The sequence below is a fragment of the Sparus aurata genome, chromosome 5 (assembly GCF_900880675.1).
Source record: "Sparus aurata chromosome 5, fSpaAur1.1, whole genome shotgun sequence".
In the NCBI taxonomy this organism is placed as follows: domain Eukaryota; kingdom Metazoa; phylum Chordata; class Actinopteri; order Spariformes; family Sparidae; genus Sparus; species Sparus aurata.
This window is the reverse complement of record NC_044191.1, coordinates 35,004,903-35,019,710: the sequence shown is the minus strand read 5'-3', so window position 1 is coordinate 35,019,710 and position 14,808 is coordinate 35,004,903. Positions and strand designations below refer to the sequence as shown.

Genomic DNA, 14,808 nt, shown 5'->3' with positions numbered 1-14,808 from the left:
AAAACTTTGCCCAACCCAGTTCTTCCTAAGCCTGACTTGGTCTGCTACTTTCAAATGCGTTTCTTGCAAAAATATTATTTCTGCTTTTAATTTCTTTAAGTGGGAGAAAATCTTTGATCTCTTATTCGGCCCATTCATTCCTTTGACATTCCAAGTAATAAAATGAGTTGATGTTGCACCTACTTCAGCCCTGACATTTGTTATGTCATCTGACATGTTCTGTTAAAAGGAAAAAGAAAAGAAGAAAATGCGCCCCATACTTGCCAAAAACCTCCAAAAACATAAGCATCACACAAAAAAAAAACACTAGCAGTTGCCTTGGTGGGCCCCCCCCTAACCCTCAACACTCCTATGTCTGCCACTAGAACAGGGGCAGACTGCAGGCTCCCTCTTAACTCTCGAACCTTCCGGTACATCCTATCCTACAGTGAGGAGCCTTTGACCATTTAGCAATAACATTGTGAAACAAAATAGCATAATACAAAGCTCTCATATACCTTAACCACACAGTACAAGTAAACAAATAACCAAAATCCTTCGTCAGTCACGTACATAGCGCACGTTAAACAAAAACAAGATCAAAAACAAAAAGATCGGCTAGGTTAGCACTGTAGCAGTTCAAAGTATAACGTTAGTTGACCAAATCCAACAGGTGGCAGCCGGTGACCATTATCAGTTGAAAAAAAAACAGAAAATAAGAGTGACACTTACCAAAAAGAAAACGATTCAACAAAACAGTCCAGTGGGTTAGCTGCTAGGTAAAACAACAGTTTACCTCGAAAAATTCAGGTTCTCAGTCTATGTGGGAAAGTTCTTCAGACGTGTTAGCAACAAGCTAACTGCAGCCAAAATCAGTCCGAAGTCCAGTTAGTCCTAATCGTCTTCGCCCATCACCTTTCGGTCGTAAAAAGCTTTTGCCTCCTCTGGCGTGTTAAATTTGAAAGTGTTCCCGTCAAGCGTGACTCGCAAGACAGCAGGGTAGAGTAGCTGGAACTTTATCCCCTTCTGGTATAAGGCTTGCTTGACGTCGTTGAATTCAGCCCGTCTCCTGGATAAACTGACGCTGTAGTCTGGGTATATCCTCAGGGTGGCATTTTGATATGTAGCTGTGTGCTGCCTAGCCCATTGCAGCATTCGTTCTTTTTCTTGAAACCGGTGAAAACATACCACAAAAGGACGTGGGGGTACACCAGACTTTTCAGGCTTTTTGCCGATTCTGTGCGCTCTCTCCAGAGCTGGGGCAGATTCAAACAGCGCGTTGCCTGTAACCTCCATCAACATGCCCGACACAAATTTGACAGTGTCCTCAACACCCTCACTGTCCTCTGGAACATTTACAATCCTCAAATTGGCTCTGCGTGACCGATTTTCTAAGTCTTCAAGACGGTCCATCAGTGTAGCATTCTGGGCTCGTAGAGTCTTGATAGCTGCTTCGGTTTCGAAAATCTTGTCGAAGTTCTCACCAGCCAGGGATTCCGTTGCAGTGAGACGTTGTTGAAAGCTGTCCACGGTCTCTCTCAGTGCATTCACCGAAGTGTGTAACGGTCCAAGAGATTCTTGAATGAGTGTTGAAATATCTTCTTTCAAACTAGCACGTTGTTTGGTCAGTTCTTCCACCAATTGTGTCCTGGTTATTCCATCGCCGTTGGAAGAGCGGTCACTAGCAGGAGAATTAGCCATTGCTGTTAGCTTGTCAGCAATAGTGTTTCCTGCGGTCGCCGAAGCAGTCTGTTTATGCTTTTTAGAAGCCATTAGTTGCGTGTGGCCATATAACACAAAATAATTCTTATGTAACTTCAGTCCTGAGACCCTAATATTAAATTCGATAAAGTAACGTGAAAGTTAGGTCGGAGCTCCTCACATGTGCTGCCTACTCCACCATGGCCGAAACCGGAAGTCGGGCACGTTACTTTTAAAAAGCCATTAGATATAGTTACTAGTTACTTCTCCCAAAAAGTACCTGAGTTAGTAACTGAGTTGCTCCACTGTAAAAGTAACTAGTTACTAGAGAAAGTAACTATTGCGTTACTTTTTTTCTTCCCCTTTTGAGCTCGGCATTCATTTTAGCTACTCATCCATTATTTAGAAAATGTCTCTCTGCATGGTGGACCGGCTCCTGCTCTCCCTGATATTTTACCAGTGAGGCTCTGAAGGAGTCTGAGTCAGCTGTTGATAACAGGAGCATGTTCTCAACAACATACCTGTCTATCATTGCATTCAGTTCAGTCTGTTTCACAAGTTTCTGTGAAGCTGGAGCAGAAACATCCAGCTGTAGCTGCTCGGACGGCTCCGTGTGGTTCTCTGTTATCATCAACAGTGTTTGTGGCCACTAGTGTTGTAGAAGCGTGTGCTGCTGAGAGATATTTCATCAGATCAGAGTTGCTTACAGCAGACGTGGACAAACACTTCACTCTGGGACATAATGAACACTTCACATATGTTCTTGCCTTTTACCTCAAGGAGATTAAAGTAGTGTCTGTACTTTCACTTTGAAAACACCAACTTCCGGACTAGTCATTGCTGCAGCCTCTGCTAGTGCGTGTGTGTGTGTGTGTGGTTTGTGTGTAAACTGAACACTGCCTCTGATTGGTTTACGAACTCAGCCAATCATCATCACTTCTGTGGTTGTCTCGCCCCTCCCTCCTCCCTCTCCCCTCTGGTGGCTGAGAGCCGAGTCGGATGACAACAGTAAAGGTGGGCAATACTGCAAATTTTGGTATCGATCCATACCAAGTAAGTACAGGGCCAGTATTGCCGTTACCGTTACCGATACTTTTTACTTGAAAATTCTTGACGCTGCGATCACACAAACTCTGTGAAGAAATACAAGTGATTTGCTGAACTTATAGAAGAGAAACTACAACAAAAATATTGATCTCATCGCACTAGTATCACTCCATACCAATACTCACCTTGGTATCAATACTATCGATATTTAGATCAATTCGCACCCCTAGACAACAGCTTCAATGAGCAGCTTCAGTTTGTAACACGCCACATTTAATTGTCGATCAGGCAGGTGCACACATAAGGCCCAAGGGGTGCTTGAGCCCCTGCCCTTTTTACCTCCTATTAAAAAGTGCCCTTTTTGTGTGTTTTTTAAATGAATAAATACTATCCTGTTGTGCAAAGGGATGTCAAAAAAGGCGGTATAAAAACACCACGGTTATATACCGTACGCATTTCGTACCTAATATGGTGTTGTGAGTGTGTTCAGCCTAAAGCTGCTTCTCTGTCTGCTGCGGCTCCGCTCTCTCTCTCTCTACCAACTGTCGCTACTTTCAAATTAAAAGCCCCCCGCCAAGAACCCAGTTCTACACTCCAATGGGGTGCAATGTAAAGCTCTTATTTTGAAGACAGAGAGAGAGAGAGAGAGAGAGAGAGAGAGAGAGAGAGAGAAGCCGCTGCCTCATCAGAACTCCACCACCACGTAGATGAGACGTGACAGTGGAGCGACTTGAACCTTTGTGAGTTATAAATCCATGAACATAACTTCCTTGTGGGGGCTAACAAGTCGCCTTCCACTTAGTCAACGTGCTTAAATATGAGTCATATTTCAGAAGAGTGTCCATTTGTGCTTGTTAAGCTAACTGCTTGTTAATGAGAGTTAAGAATAATGTGACAGCTGTCTGTGTTGCTGTTTATCTGCCACAAATCTTAAACTTCTTCCAGATGTTGAGTTTATTGTGACTTTGCTGTTGTAAACATTGTTGTTCTACTAACAGTCACAGTAGTCATTTCTTGGTTTTGTCACATTTTTAGATTTGTAGCCTGTATTTCTAGTTTGCACTTGCCCTCCAATAAACAGCCTGATAATAAATCAGTGTTTTGTTGCTTTTAAAGAATTGCAGCTGAATTGCATGTCTTCTAAACCTCAGTTTTATGATAATGTGAATAAACTCATGTTGACAATAACTTGTTGACACAAAAGAAATGGCAGTTGCATATCACTCACAGCTACACAGCATACACAGCTAAGAAGTTGGCTTTCTATAAGTACTTTGTTTATTAATTTTACATTAATTAATCTACATTTTGTGTTATTAAGGCCTGAAATCTTTTTTGGCACGCGCGTGCACGTACTGCCCTTTTCTGACTTTGAGCCCCTGCCCCTCTATAGTCATGTGCACGTCCCTGTTGTCGATAACGGTAACGGTGTTGTAAAGTTGGAAATAGTTCGATTATCCGTTACTGAAAAAAATAACCCTGTTAGTTACGCCGTATATTTGAACTCCGTTATTCCCGTCACTGCTTATCTGAGTAGAACTTGAGTAAAACTCTTAAAGTTACTTACTTATTTATAAGTATCAGAAGTAACAGAGTAACAGACAGAATGAAGTAATCATGATTACATCACCTTGAATCTCATCTGATTACTAATGAAATACATTACTTTAAGAATAAGTAACTTAAGTCATGAAATTAATGTAGTGTAGTAAAAAGTACAATATCTGCCTCACTTACATTCCATCACAGTTCTGTTCGACTGGTAACTAAAGTTATTACATTATGTAGTTTAGTAAAAAGTCCAATATTTGCCTCTGAAGTGTCGAAGAGGCAGAACATAGAAGTATCAGAACTGTCTGACGTACAGTACAGAGTAAATGTACTTAGTTACATCACTGTGGGAGGTCGACACTGTGGTTTTGATGCAGAACCTTCTCCATCATGACTCAGCGGTTATTGCCCGCCGCCCCCTCTCTCCCTCTCTTCTTGTTTCTGAAATGTAAATTTGTTTTCTGAAATTTAAATTTGTTTCGGTAATGTAATTTTGTTTTATGATATGTAAAAATGTTTTCCAAAATGAAAATTTGTCTCAAGCTTCGTAAAAGTGTTTCACATTTTGTAATTTTGGTTTGCACCTCCCGGCCACCGTACTACTTCCCCTCTCTCCCTCTCTTTTGCGCTCCGGGCGGTGGGTGGGGCCAGGCGGAGAGGCCACGCCCCCTCTGTTAGAGTAACAGGGCTCGGTGGTCCAATGAGACAGTGAAGTTTGAATATTTCAGCTCTGCGAGATGAAGCTCTGATGATCCCCGCGGAGCCGTCGGATCAGATCAGCCATGGCGAGGTCAAAGGCGAAGGTGTACGCGTGCTGCGCGCTGATGCTGCTCTGCGTGGTGTCTGTCATCGTGTGTATCATTGTTCTCACGAGGGTGTCTCCTGTAAGGTGTCCAGGTGACGATTTCTCTCACGCAGCTGTGGCCGCAGACTCCGAGAGATGTTCACAGATCGGACGGTGAGAAGAACTTCATACTTTTACTCCGACTGGAAGCGGCAGGTTTCATTTTACGCACGAATTACGCACCGTCTGTTTTTTACGCACAAAGTTTAGAACGCACTAAAACTTTCTTTCTGATCCTGAATGATCAAAAACCTGTTTGTTTAATCCTGCTGGTACACCTACAGAACTCACTACTCCTATTACAATGTTAAAGACCTCAGTGCGGAGCTGGAAACTTAAATTCGGACAAATAATCCTTATTAAACCAAATCCAGCACATTGCACAAACAAGGAAACTGGGTGTTCTTTACGTAACAAGTCACAAAGTTCCGTTAAACTGCTGGAAATCGCTTAAGTTTAACTGTTTCTTGCTGTTAAGAAACTCAAAGATATTCTCACATCTGCCCTGAGGTTTAACTGCTTCACAGCTCAGTCAACTCTCTGATAAATCTTGTTTCCACCATTGTCACATTTTTAAATAAACACAAGAATCAAAGTGTTTGGATTTGGTTGATTTTCATTCTGTAAACCGTCAAAGATCTTCTGCTCGGACAGATGCGTTTGTAAAATTCCTCGAGCTCCGCTGGAATTTGCGGCACACTCGATCACTTCGGTGCAGTTAGAGAGCCAACAGATCGAGGTTAACTCAACAACAACACACCTGTTCTCGTGTCGTAATTAAAAGACCTTTACAGATGTGCTTTATTGTATTTCCTGTCTTTTTAGGTCACTTTTACTTTCGGTTCCTCATTAAAGTCCTTCTACCGGGACGGCCGCTGCAAAGTCGCATCCGCTTGTGAAAGTTGTTTCCTGTTCGTGCGTGTATGTTGTGTTTGTCCCAACAAACAAACCAGGTATCATGTTTTATGTTGCATCAGTGAACATAATCATCTGCGGCGTCTGCCTGGGGGCAGGATCGTTATATCTTAAAGAACGTGATGAACCGGATCAGAAACAACTGTTTCTCCCCGCTGCCTTCATGTGACTGCACACCTTTGTAACTGTCGCCAAACACAAACCTCTCCGTCCTCTGGCTGCACCATAACGCACGACACTGACCATGAGCTCTTCCAGGGACATGCTAAAGAGAGGAGGCTCGGCGGTAGATGGCGCCATCGCTGCGCTGCTGTGCACCTCCATCATGAACCCGCAGAGTATGGGCATCGGAGGAGGGTCCATCTTCACCGTGATGGACAGCTCAGGTCTAACAGAACTATCCCTGAGGAGACACAGTTAATGATGATCTCTCATGTGTCTGAAGGTAACGTGAAGATCATCAACTCCAGAGAGACCGTGCCCAGCAACTTCAGAAGTGACCTGCTGCAGTCGTGTCCCGAAACCGACCAGATGACGGCAGGTACAGATCACATCATCACCTCTTTTCTTTTCTTTCTTTCCTCATTCTTGTTTGTCTTGTTCTGTCTCTTCGGTATGAGGCAACTCCAGACTCATCACACTGCAGGAAGCACAGACAAACCTCAATATTTTGCCTTTTCTATCACACTCACTCCTTCACGGTTCACTGGAGAACTGTTCCCCACATAAGGGCACAACGCTGGAAGATTCACGACTCTGCCTGGAGAGATAATGTCATCTTTGAGCTGCCACTGCAGTGAATCTGACTGTAAACACACCGGGGGCCCAACAGCCCCGACACTGACTCAGACCAGGAGCCGAGCTCTCAGCCAAGACCACACACACACACACACACACACACACACACACACACACACACACACACACACACACACACACACACACACACACACACACTCACTGAGGGGAACAGCTGCTGGTCTTGTTGTGACATGTTGTCCAGATGTGACACAGACAGAATCACACAGATGAAGAAACATAAACTCTGTTTTGAGGTGTTTATCATCAGCTTTCTCAGTAAAAGTCCAGAAGTATTATCAGTAGAATGAATCAGCAGTCAGCTTTATTATTGATGAATTAACGTGGAGCAGCAGGTGGGTGTTGTTGCTGGTCCTGTTGGTAAGATAGTTCAGTCTCATTGCCAACTCGTCAAACACGCTCGGGTGAGATTGTTTGTTCAGCACGAGTCAGACATGAGGCAACTCAGAGCGCTTTACAAATGACATTAAATACATTTAAAACAAACAAACAAACTGCTTCAGTGAGAGCAGCAGCAAACAGGAAGGTCTTCAGTTCAGTTAAAGGAGGCAAGTTGGAGCAGACCTGCAGATACAAAAGAAACTTCAGCTTTCAAGTTATAACAGGAAGTGTGTCTGCACATTAAAGGTTCACTACAGGATTGGATCAAGTCCCAAACTGCAGTACCTCAATGTGGCCAGCAGGAGAGTTGTTTATGTCAAGTCCAGATGTAGAGACCAGGGCCTGTGGTGAACTCTGTGGTGAACAGTGAACTCCTAAACTAGAAGTAACTCTCTGTTGCTATGGATGACGTCATTTTATAAGGACGCACTTAGAAGCGGTGACAACGGTGATTGGTTGTTGAGTGACAGGGCAGCCCATTGAAAAGTCATTTAGGCTACGCAATGCATGAAGTGAAAATAAGGAAGTTGCCTACAAGCCCATGACAAAGCCTATGGAAAGATATTGGATAAAGAAATGTATTTATGAGGAGAATTAAGTGCCCCCCCCCCCCAAAAAAAACATACAAATTAGAAGATTGCGATGAAAAACGCGAATTGCCAACAAAAGCGGCATTTGCTAGAAAAGCTGCGTCAAACCACTCGCCATTAAAATTTGTGAATTGTGTGTTGATCCGGCCCATTTCACAACAGTGTCCAGTATATTTTAACATGATGGAATGCAACTTTTTTCCGATTGATAAAAGCCCTATTCACACGGGACTAGTATAACCTGGGGACCTCCAGTAATTTGTAATAATTGTGGAGGTCGTCTGTGATCTTAATCCCGTGTGAATCTGCCATGTCCGTAATTTGTAGAGTAAAAATTCCACCGCAAATGACCTACCATATTTCACCAAACACAGAGGTCATGTGATAATGTTAGTCCCGTGCGAATCGGCATCTCTGTGATTTGGGGTAGTTTTTTGTTTTTCTTAAGGTTTTTTGTGTTTTCCACCTTTTTTCTGCCTTTTTCCCGGTCGAGAATTATGGAGGCTGCGTTGGGAATTATAAATGAAAGTTTAGACAGTATTTTGGGTGCAAATTCAGGAGGCTCATCAGAAGAGCGAAATCTCAAAAGATGATTAGATGGATTACATGCATGGCAGCATGCGGGTTAGGGTTAACTCCGGCGTTATTGGATTGTTTCAGTTGGTTGGGAACGTTATTGCGTCTCTCACAAACTCAACCACAACTTCAATCCCTTCACGGTCCATCCAACATCATTTTAATAATTCCCTGTTATTTAGCGTCTCCAAAACATTCGGCTGTGACCAGGTCTTAGCGAGTTAGGAGTCCTCTGGACTACTTCTAAGGTCTCCCAGACTTAGGTGCTACTTTTAGGCTTAAAATGTTTTGTGAATAACTCTTATTTTCAAAAATTAGGAGTCCTAAAGTTACGACTGACACGCCCATTATTTTTAGGAGTTGCTCCTAAATTCGCCTGTTAGAGCTACTTTTAGCCTGAAGATTCTTTGTGAATACGAGCCCTGATCATCTCCACATCAGAGTAAAGTTTATAGAAAGCTACTTATCTGTGGTTAAGAGTCATACTGAAATCTGTTTTTAAATGTTCCTACTTGTGCATTCCTGCATCCATCCTGTCCTCCAGGTAGTCACTGGATCGGAGTCCCAGGTGAGATCCGGGGTTATGAAAAGGCTCACAGGATGTACGGGAAGCTGCCGTGGGCCGACCTCTTCCAGCCGACCATCAAACTGGCCAGAGAAGGATTTCCTGTCCCTCCAGTCCAAGGCCGCTACATCCACAAGTATATTTCAAACGCCACCCAGAAACTACGGTACCAACGACTCCACGGCACGATCGAGAACCCACAATGAGCAACATGTCACCTGTCTGCATTTAACTTTCTGTCTGTGTGTGTCTGTCAGAGAGCTGTTTTCAGATCAGAGCGGGAACCTGCTGAAGGCCGGCGACATCGTGAAGTTTAAGAAGCTCGCTGACACTCTGGAGGTGATCGCAGAGAAGGGAGCGGACGAATTCTACTCTGGAAGAATAGCCCAGGATCTAATCAGCGACATACAGGAGGCAGGTATTGTCAGACGGGCTCTTTTCCTTCCCGACCCATTTTCTATTTCTGCTGCCACAATGATCTTATTACACATGAACAAATCAATCAAGGCCCGTGGAGCTCTGCAGCGATCGCTCTCAGACTCCAGAGCGAGCCGCCCGGATCCATTAAAAGTCCTGATTACGTGGAGCCGAAATGCCTTTTCGGTCAGCTTTGCTCAGCAGAGCCATTTGTCTCAATGTGTTTGTGCTCAGGAGGAACACTGACGGCGGAGGACCTGGAAGAGTACGCTGTAACGGTGACGGATGCGTGGGCCGTTCCTCTGGGAGAGTACCAGATGTACATCCCCCCGCCCCCTGCAGGAGCCACCGTCCTCAGCCTCATCCTGAACATCCTGAAAGGCACACACACACACACACACACACACACACACACACACACAACACACACACAAACACACACACACACACACACGCTCTAATGAGCACGCTGTGACAAGTTCATGCTCTTGGAGGTTAACGAGGAGTCTGAGCGATGGAGTGAAGGTGTTTTCTGACTGCTCGTCCTGGTGTTTATTTACAGGATATCAGCTGAGTCCAGCCTCTCTGAGCGGCGAGAAGAAGACTCTGGCCTACCATCGTTACATCGAAGCTTTCAAGTTTGCCAACGGGTTAAAGAAATACATCCGAGATCCAAAGTTCGTCTCAGAAGAAGTGAGTTTCAGCTGATTCCTCACATTGTTCCTGTGTTTATCTCTTATCTAACTCTTAACTCTTTGCAGGTCGAACAGGAAAAAGGAGTATGAAGCCTTTTGTGGCTCCAGAGGAAGCAGCGTGTAATCTGATAAACTGCCTCCAGTGATGTCCCTCAGTGCCTCAGTTATATAGTAATGTAGGCTCCATATTTTGAACGTGAAGCAGAATGTGTGGAATGAAAAAAATTTATATTTCTGGTCCTGCTGTATCGATTTCATCTGTTTTTAAAACTGTTTGCTGTCGTCTGCTTTTAAAAACCTGCAGCCTACATTACTCACAATTTATCAGATTACATGCAGCTTCCTCTGAAATATATTACTATAGAGCTCAACAGTGAGGTTCAGGAAGTGAAAATGCCATTCATATTCTGCATAGAGATTTCGATTATTGGCCATAATATCGTAACCATCCAAAGTAGACTCACCATGAGCTATTAGATTGTGAAGCAATGATATATGATCCTGTAGAAGCCAGAAGTCCGTTTGATATCAACCTTGTTTTTAGAAAAACATGTTTTATTCGCGATGTCACGGAAAAGTACTACACTACCCACAATCCTATAGTGTAACAGCGACGTATCTGATTGGTGGCACTCGCTGTTACCATGGAAATGTTTACTGAACCCACGACTTTCATGTTAGCTAGTTACTGCTAACACTGAACTCTACAATGGTTTACCACAGAGCCGCCATGATTTCACTTTCTGACCTGCTGCGTTCATTTAGTGATGAGGAGAAAAGTTTCGAAAGGGTTCACCCGAACATAAAATTTGCGAGTCCGGTAAACATTTCCATGGTAACAGCGAGCTCCACCAATCAGAGACGTCGCTGTTACATTCGCAATGGTTTATGGGATGAGTAGTTCCTTTACTCTTAAGATAATTATGTACACAGTCTTGTACCTTTGCTTTTTTCTCAGTTTTCCAACATTTTTTTGCGCCGAATTAAATGTTTTATGGTCACGATTCATCTCCTAGCTGATTGGCCTAAAACTCTTTATATAAGGATTCTATGAAAAAAGTGGGCGGTCACTGTTGAGCTCTATATATTTAAGTTTATTACCTGTGAACTCACGTTTACCACAAGAACTTTTATTATTATTATTCAGTTTTTTCTCTTTCATCTTAAAGGAGCAGTCTGTAGTTTTGTTCAAGAAATGTTAATGAGCAGAGAAAGATCTTCATTGGCTGATTTTTATCTGCCTGAACAATTAAACTTGTTTACATGTGGCGGACCCTGCCACCTTATTTTCCTCTGAGAACAGCTCCATTATTGAATTCTTGAAATTTTCTCCTAAACTACATTGTGCCCCTTTAAATAGAGTCATATTGTTCCTGTAAAATGTATATTTGTGATTTTAAAACACATTTTTCTCTCCCAGCTGGCCAAGAAATTCACAACGGACAGCTTCGCCGACCACATCCGGAGTCTGATCAGAGACAAGACGCTCGACCCCGAGATTTACAACATCGCCCCGTCTGTGGACGGGGTCGGCACCACACACTTGTCGGTGCTGGCGGAGGACGGATCCGCTGTGTCTGTCAGCAGCACCATCAACCACATGTCAGTATCTGACTCATCCTGCTGCTCAGCGACAGATCACAGCCTCAAACACAGCTGTCAGTTTTTGTAAAGTGTGTTTTTGTAAAAGGAAAGCTGAAAATACTCCAATCCAAAGGCTTCCTAACAGCTCCGTGTACAGTATTCAAGATCCACTCCTCTATTTTAAAACTACACCAGAATAGATTTGATTCTTTTTGATGCATGTTCTCACAGATTCGGCTCAAAGATCTTCTCTCCCAGAACCGGAATCATCCTGAACGACGAGCTGTCGGACTTCTGCGGACGAGTCAATCAGATATCCCCCGGTAATCAGATCAGCACGACACCATCCTCCACTTTCATTTCACAATCCTGGAATACAAGCGCGAGTCAGAGTCAGAGCAAGTTGCTGCTCCTCATTTACCAGGATTGCTCTTTCAACATACATTTCAATACATATTGATTATCAGGTAGAAGAAGCTGCACGAACCAGAACTTAGATTTCTGCCTGTCCAGACGTAAACTCAGAAAACCGTTTCAGAGTTTGCTATAAGCTTCGCTTTCAGTGACCTAAAACTCAGACAAAGAGCTTAAAAGAAAAACACCTGTGTGCATGTGAACCGGGCCATGGTGTTGTAATATAAACCCGGTGTAGAAACACAGACGACAGCAGGTTGGCGGATATTTAGCTGTGTTTACATGCAGATAATATTCTGATGATGATCGGTTTAAAAGCCCGAGCAGAATAAAAACACTCCGGACAAACACCTCAATCAGAATAAACACGACATCACTGATTATGTTCCAGCTGTGATCTTTCCGCCCAGCATCTGGACAGACTTGTGTAGTGATGTTAAGTTTCTTCACTTACCAAAGATGGCGGCTCCTACAGGTCGACCGCAGAGTTTGTTTTTACTACAAACTCTTTGAGAACGACGACAGATATCCGTCGTCAGGTCAGGGAGCTGATCGAACACGTGACAACATATATAAAATATTCGACGAGGGATGAGGGGCGTTACAGCACTTTTGTGCACGTCACACAGCTGTTTAAATTAAATTCACATTTATTCACATTAACGTCAGGAGCAGGTAAACTGAACAGGCGAAGAAATACAAACGAAAGTGAGGAGGGGATGAGATGCAGGAGGGGCAGGTAGGCTCAGGTGAGGTAAATGAGAACTGGGCGGAGCTAATGAGACGGATGCAGAGCAGGTGTGGAGGGAAAATTAGGCTGTGGAGGAAATACCACAAAATCCCTGATATGACCAAGAAAAGAGATTTGTTGAACAATTTCTGCAGTTAAAAGTCTAAAAACAACAAGAGCTTTGTCTTATATTTCGTCGAGTGGTGCTCATTGTTTCGGGGTAACGGTGCGTTTTATTTGGTCACCTGTTGCTAAAAATAGGAAGCTGGAGAACGAATTGAAACATACCTGTGAACATTTCTGCATCAAAACATCCTTTGATTTGTTTTAATGTTGACACCTCCAGTGGCAGAAATGACATGTTGTGTTGCACGAACACGATGACGTAACTAAACTGTAGAAGCACAATTTATACAACTGAACAGTCAGATGTTCATTTGTTCATGTGGAACGAAACGTTGGCTGCTGTCTGATTGAACAAAGGTAGAAATCACATGTCTGGTCTGAACAAACGCCCCTCAGCCGTCGTTCAGAAGCATTTATAATCATCTCCTCCTCGTTCTTTTCATTGATGAGTCTCGAGCCGTCTGGCTGTCACTCAGGCCTTTTGTTGTGTTTGCAGGGGAGAGGCCTCCCTCCTCCATGGCCCCCACTGTGCTCAAATCCCCGTCGAAGACGCTGGTGATTGGATCGTCTGGCGGGAGCATGATCACGACCGGGCTGGCCTCGGTGCGTATCCAGGGAAATCACACTAAGTGCCATCTAGATAATTGCTGCAGACTAATGCCCCTCACTGTTGTCATAGCAGGCGGCGCCCTCACCGGAGTCTTCAGATGTCCATCATCCGCTCAGTAATCATCGTCAGACAGATTGAATTGTTCTGTTCTGTTCTTCTTCCAGGCGCTCATGAACCACCTCTGGTTTGGAAAGAGCCTGAAGGAGGCGATCGCTGCTCCCGTTGTGTTTGTCGACTCGAATAACACAGTGAACTTTGAACCCAGATTTGATAAGGTGACGCACAAAATACACTTTATTTATGAAAGCATCACATCAGGTTTCCTCCACCTCGAGCTTCATCTCCTCTCTCTCCCTCCAGGATGTGATCGAGGCTCTGCTGGCTCTGGGACACAAACAGGGAACTGCTAAACATTTCTTCAACGTGGTCAACGCCGTGGAGAAGCAGGACGGCTGCATCTGCGCCGTGTCGGACGCCAGGAAGCTGGGCAAGCCCGCCGGCTACTGAGATCATCACACTCTGTTTTATCTCCTGGTCGTCTCTCATTGTTTTAGCATCACTTCTACTGTGAATATAAGCGTTAGTTATGCAAACATGTGACCTGGTGACGGAGTGTGATGTCACAAAGTCACGGAAGTAAAGGCGGGACTACTGACGAGGCGTTCCAGGAGCAGTGAGGAGCTTCTGTTTAAGACATTTGAAATGCTCAAGAACCTTTTTAAACACTGAAGGAGTTGAAAACAAAAAAGCGTTATCTGCAAACTGTTTTCGTAAGAAGGCCGTCAATCTATCTATGTTTACATGTTTGTCTCTGACTTCTTTATCTTGACCTCGGCTCTGTTCATCAGACATCTGTCCTGTAGACACATCTACAGTAGATTTGAGTATTTAGGTTGCAGAGAAGATGAGAAGATTGCTCGTAGATCAGTCGTCACTATCCTAATCCAGACTTTAGCATCTGTACAAGATACGTACGAGCCGGGAGATTAATATTTTTCTCTCACATGCGCTTCTCGGGAGGTCAGGACGACTGTGATTGGTTTAAAGAAGGTTCGGCTTTGAGTCTCAATGAGGTCAACAGATTAAATAAAATCAAGTTTCAACTGTGTTGTATCTGAAACATTATCTGGTGTAGCTGCATCGTTTTCAGGGTTTTTATATAAATGAATGTTATTTTACATGTTTTTATCGCTATTCTTGTTATTATGTTTCATTTTTCTTGTTTTTATTTGACTCGATTTCATTGTAAATGTGTCTCACCTCT

The 14,808-nt window shown here is 43.7% G+C and overlaps 1 protein-coding gene across 1 annotated transcript; it reads left to right on the top strand.

Annotated features, from left to right (window-relative positions):
• The first annotated feature begins 4,995 nt into the window (after window positions 1–4,995).
• Window positions 4,996–14,728, top strand: LOC115581942 (glutathione hydrolase 5 proenzyme-like). The gene is made up of 12 exons (XM_030417543.1): window positions 4,996–5,236; window positions 6,296–6,423; window positions 6,483–6,578; window positions 8,948–9,134; window positions 9,226–9,386; window positions 9,620–9,766; window positions 9,948–10,078; window positions 11,501–11,682; window positions 11,896–11,987; window positions 13,431–13,537; window positions 13,709–13,819; window positions 13,905–14,728. Exons 1-12 carry the CDS (start codon window positions 5,061–5,063, stop codon window positions 14,049–14,051), a joined length of 1,665 nt encoding a protein of 554 aa, XP_030273403.1. The 5' UTR covers window positions 4,996–5,060; the 3' UTR covers window positions 14,052–14,728.
• The last annotated feature ends 80 nt before the right edge of the window (window positions 14,729–14,808 follow it).

What these genes read in the sequence shown, in the direction of transcription:
- LOC115581942 (XM_030417543.1), top strand. Translation starts at nt 5,061, where the DNA reads ATGGCGAGGTCAAAGGCGAAGGTGTACGCGTGCTGCGCGCTGATGCTG. An exon ending in AGATGTTCACAGATCGGACG is followed by an intron (nt 5,237 to 6,295) that starts GTGAGAAGAACT and finishes GAGCTCTTCCAG; the next exon opens with GGACATGCTAAAGAGAGGAG. An exon ending in AACCGACCAGATGACGGCAG is followed by an intron (nt 6,579 to 8,947) that starts GTACAGATCACA and finishes CCTGTCCTCCAG; the next exon opens with GTAGTCACTGGATCGGAGTC.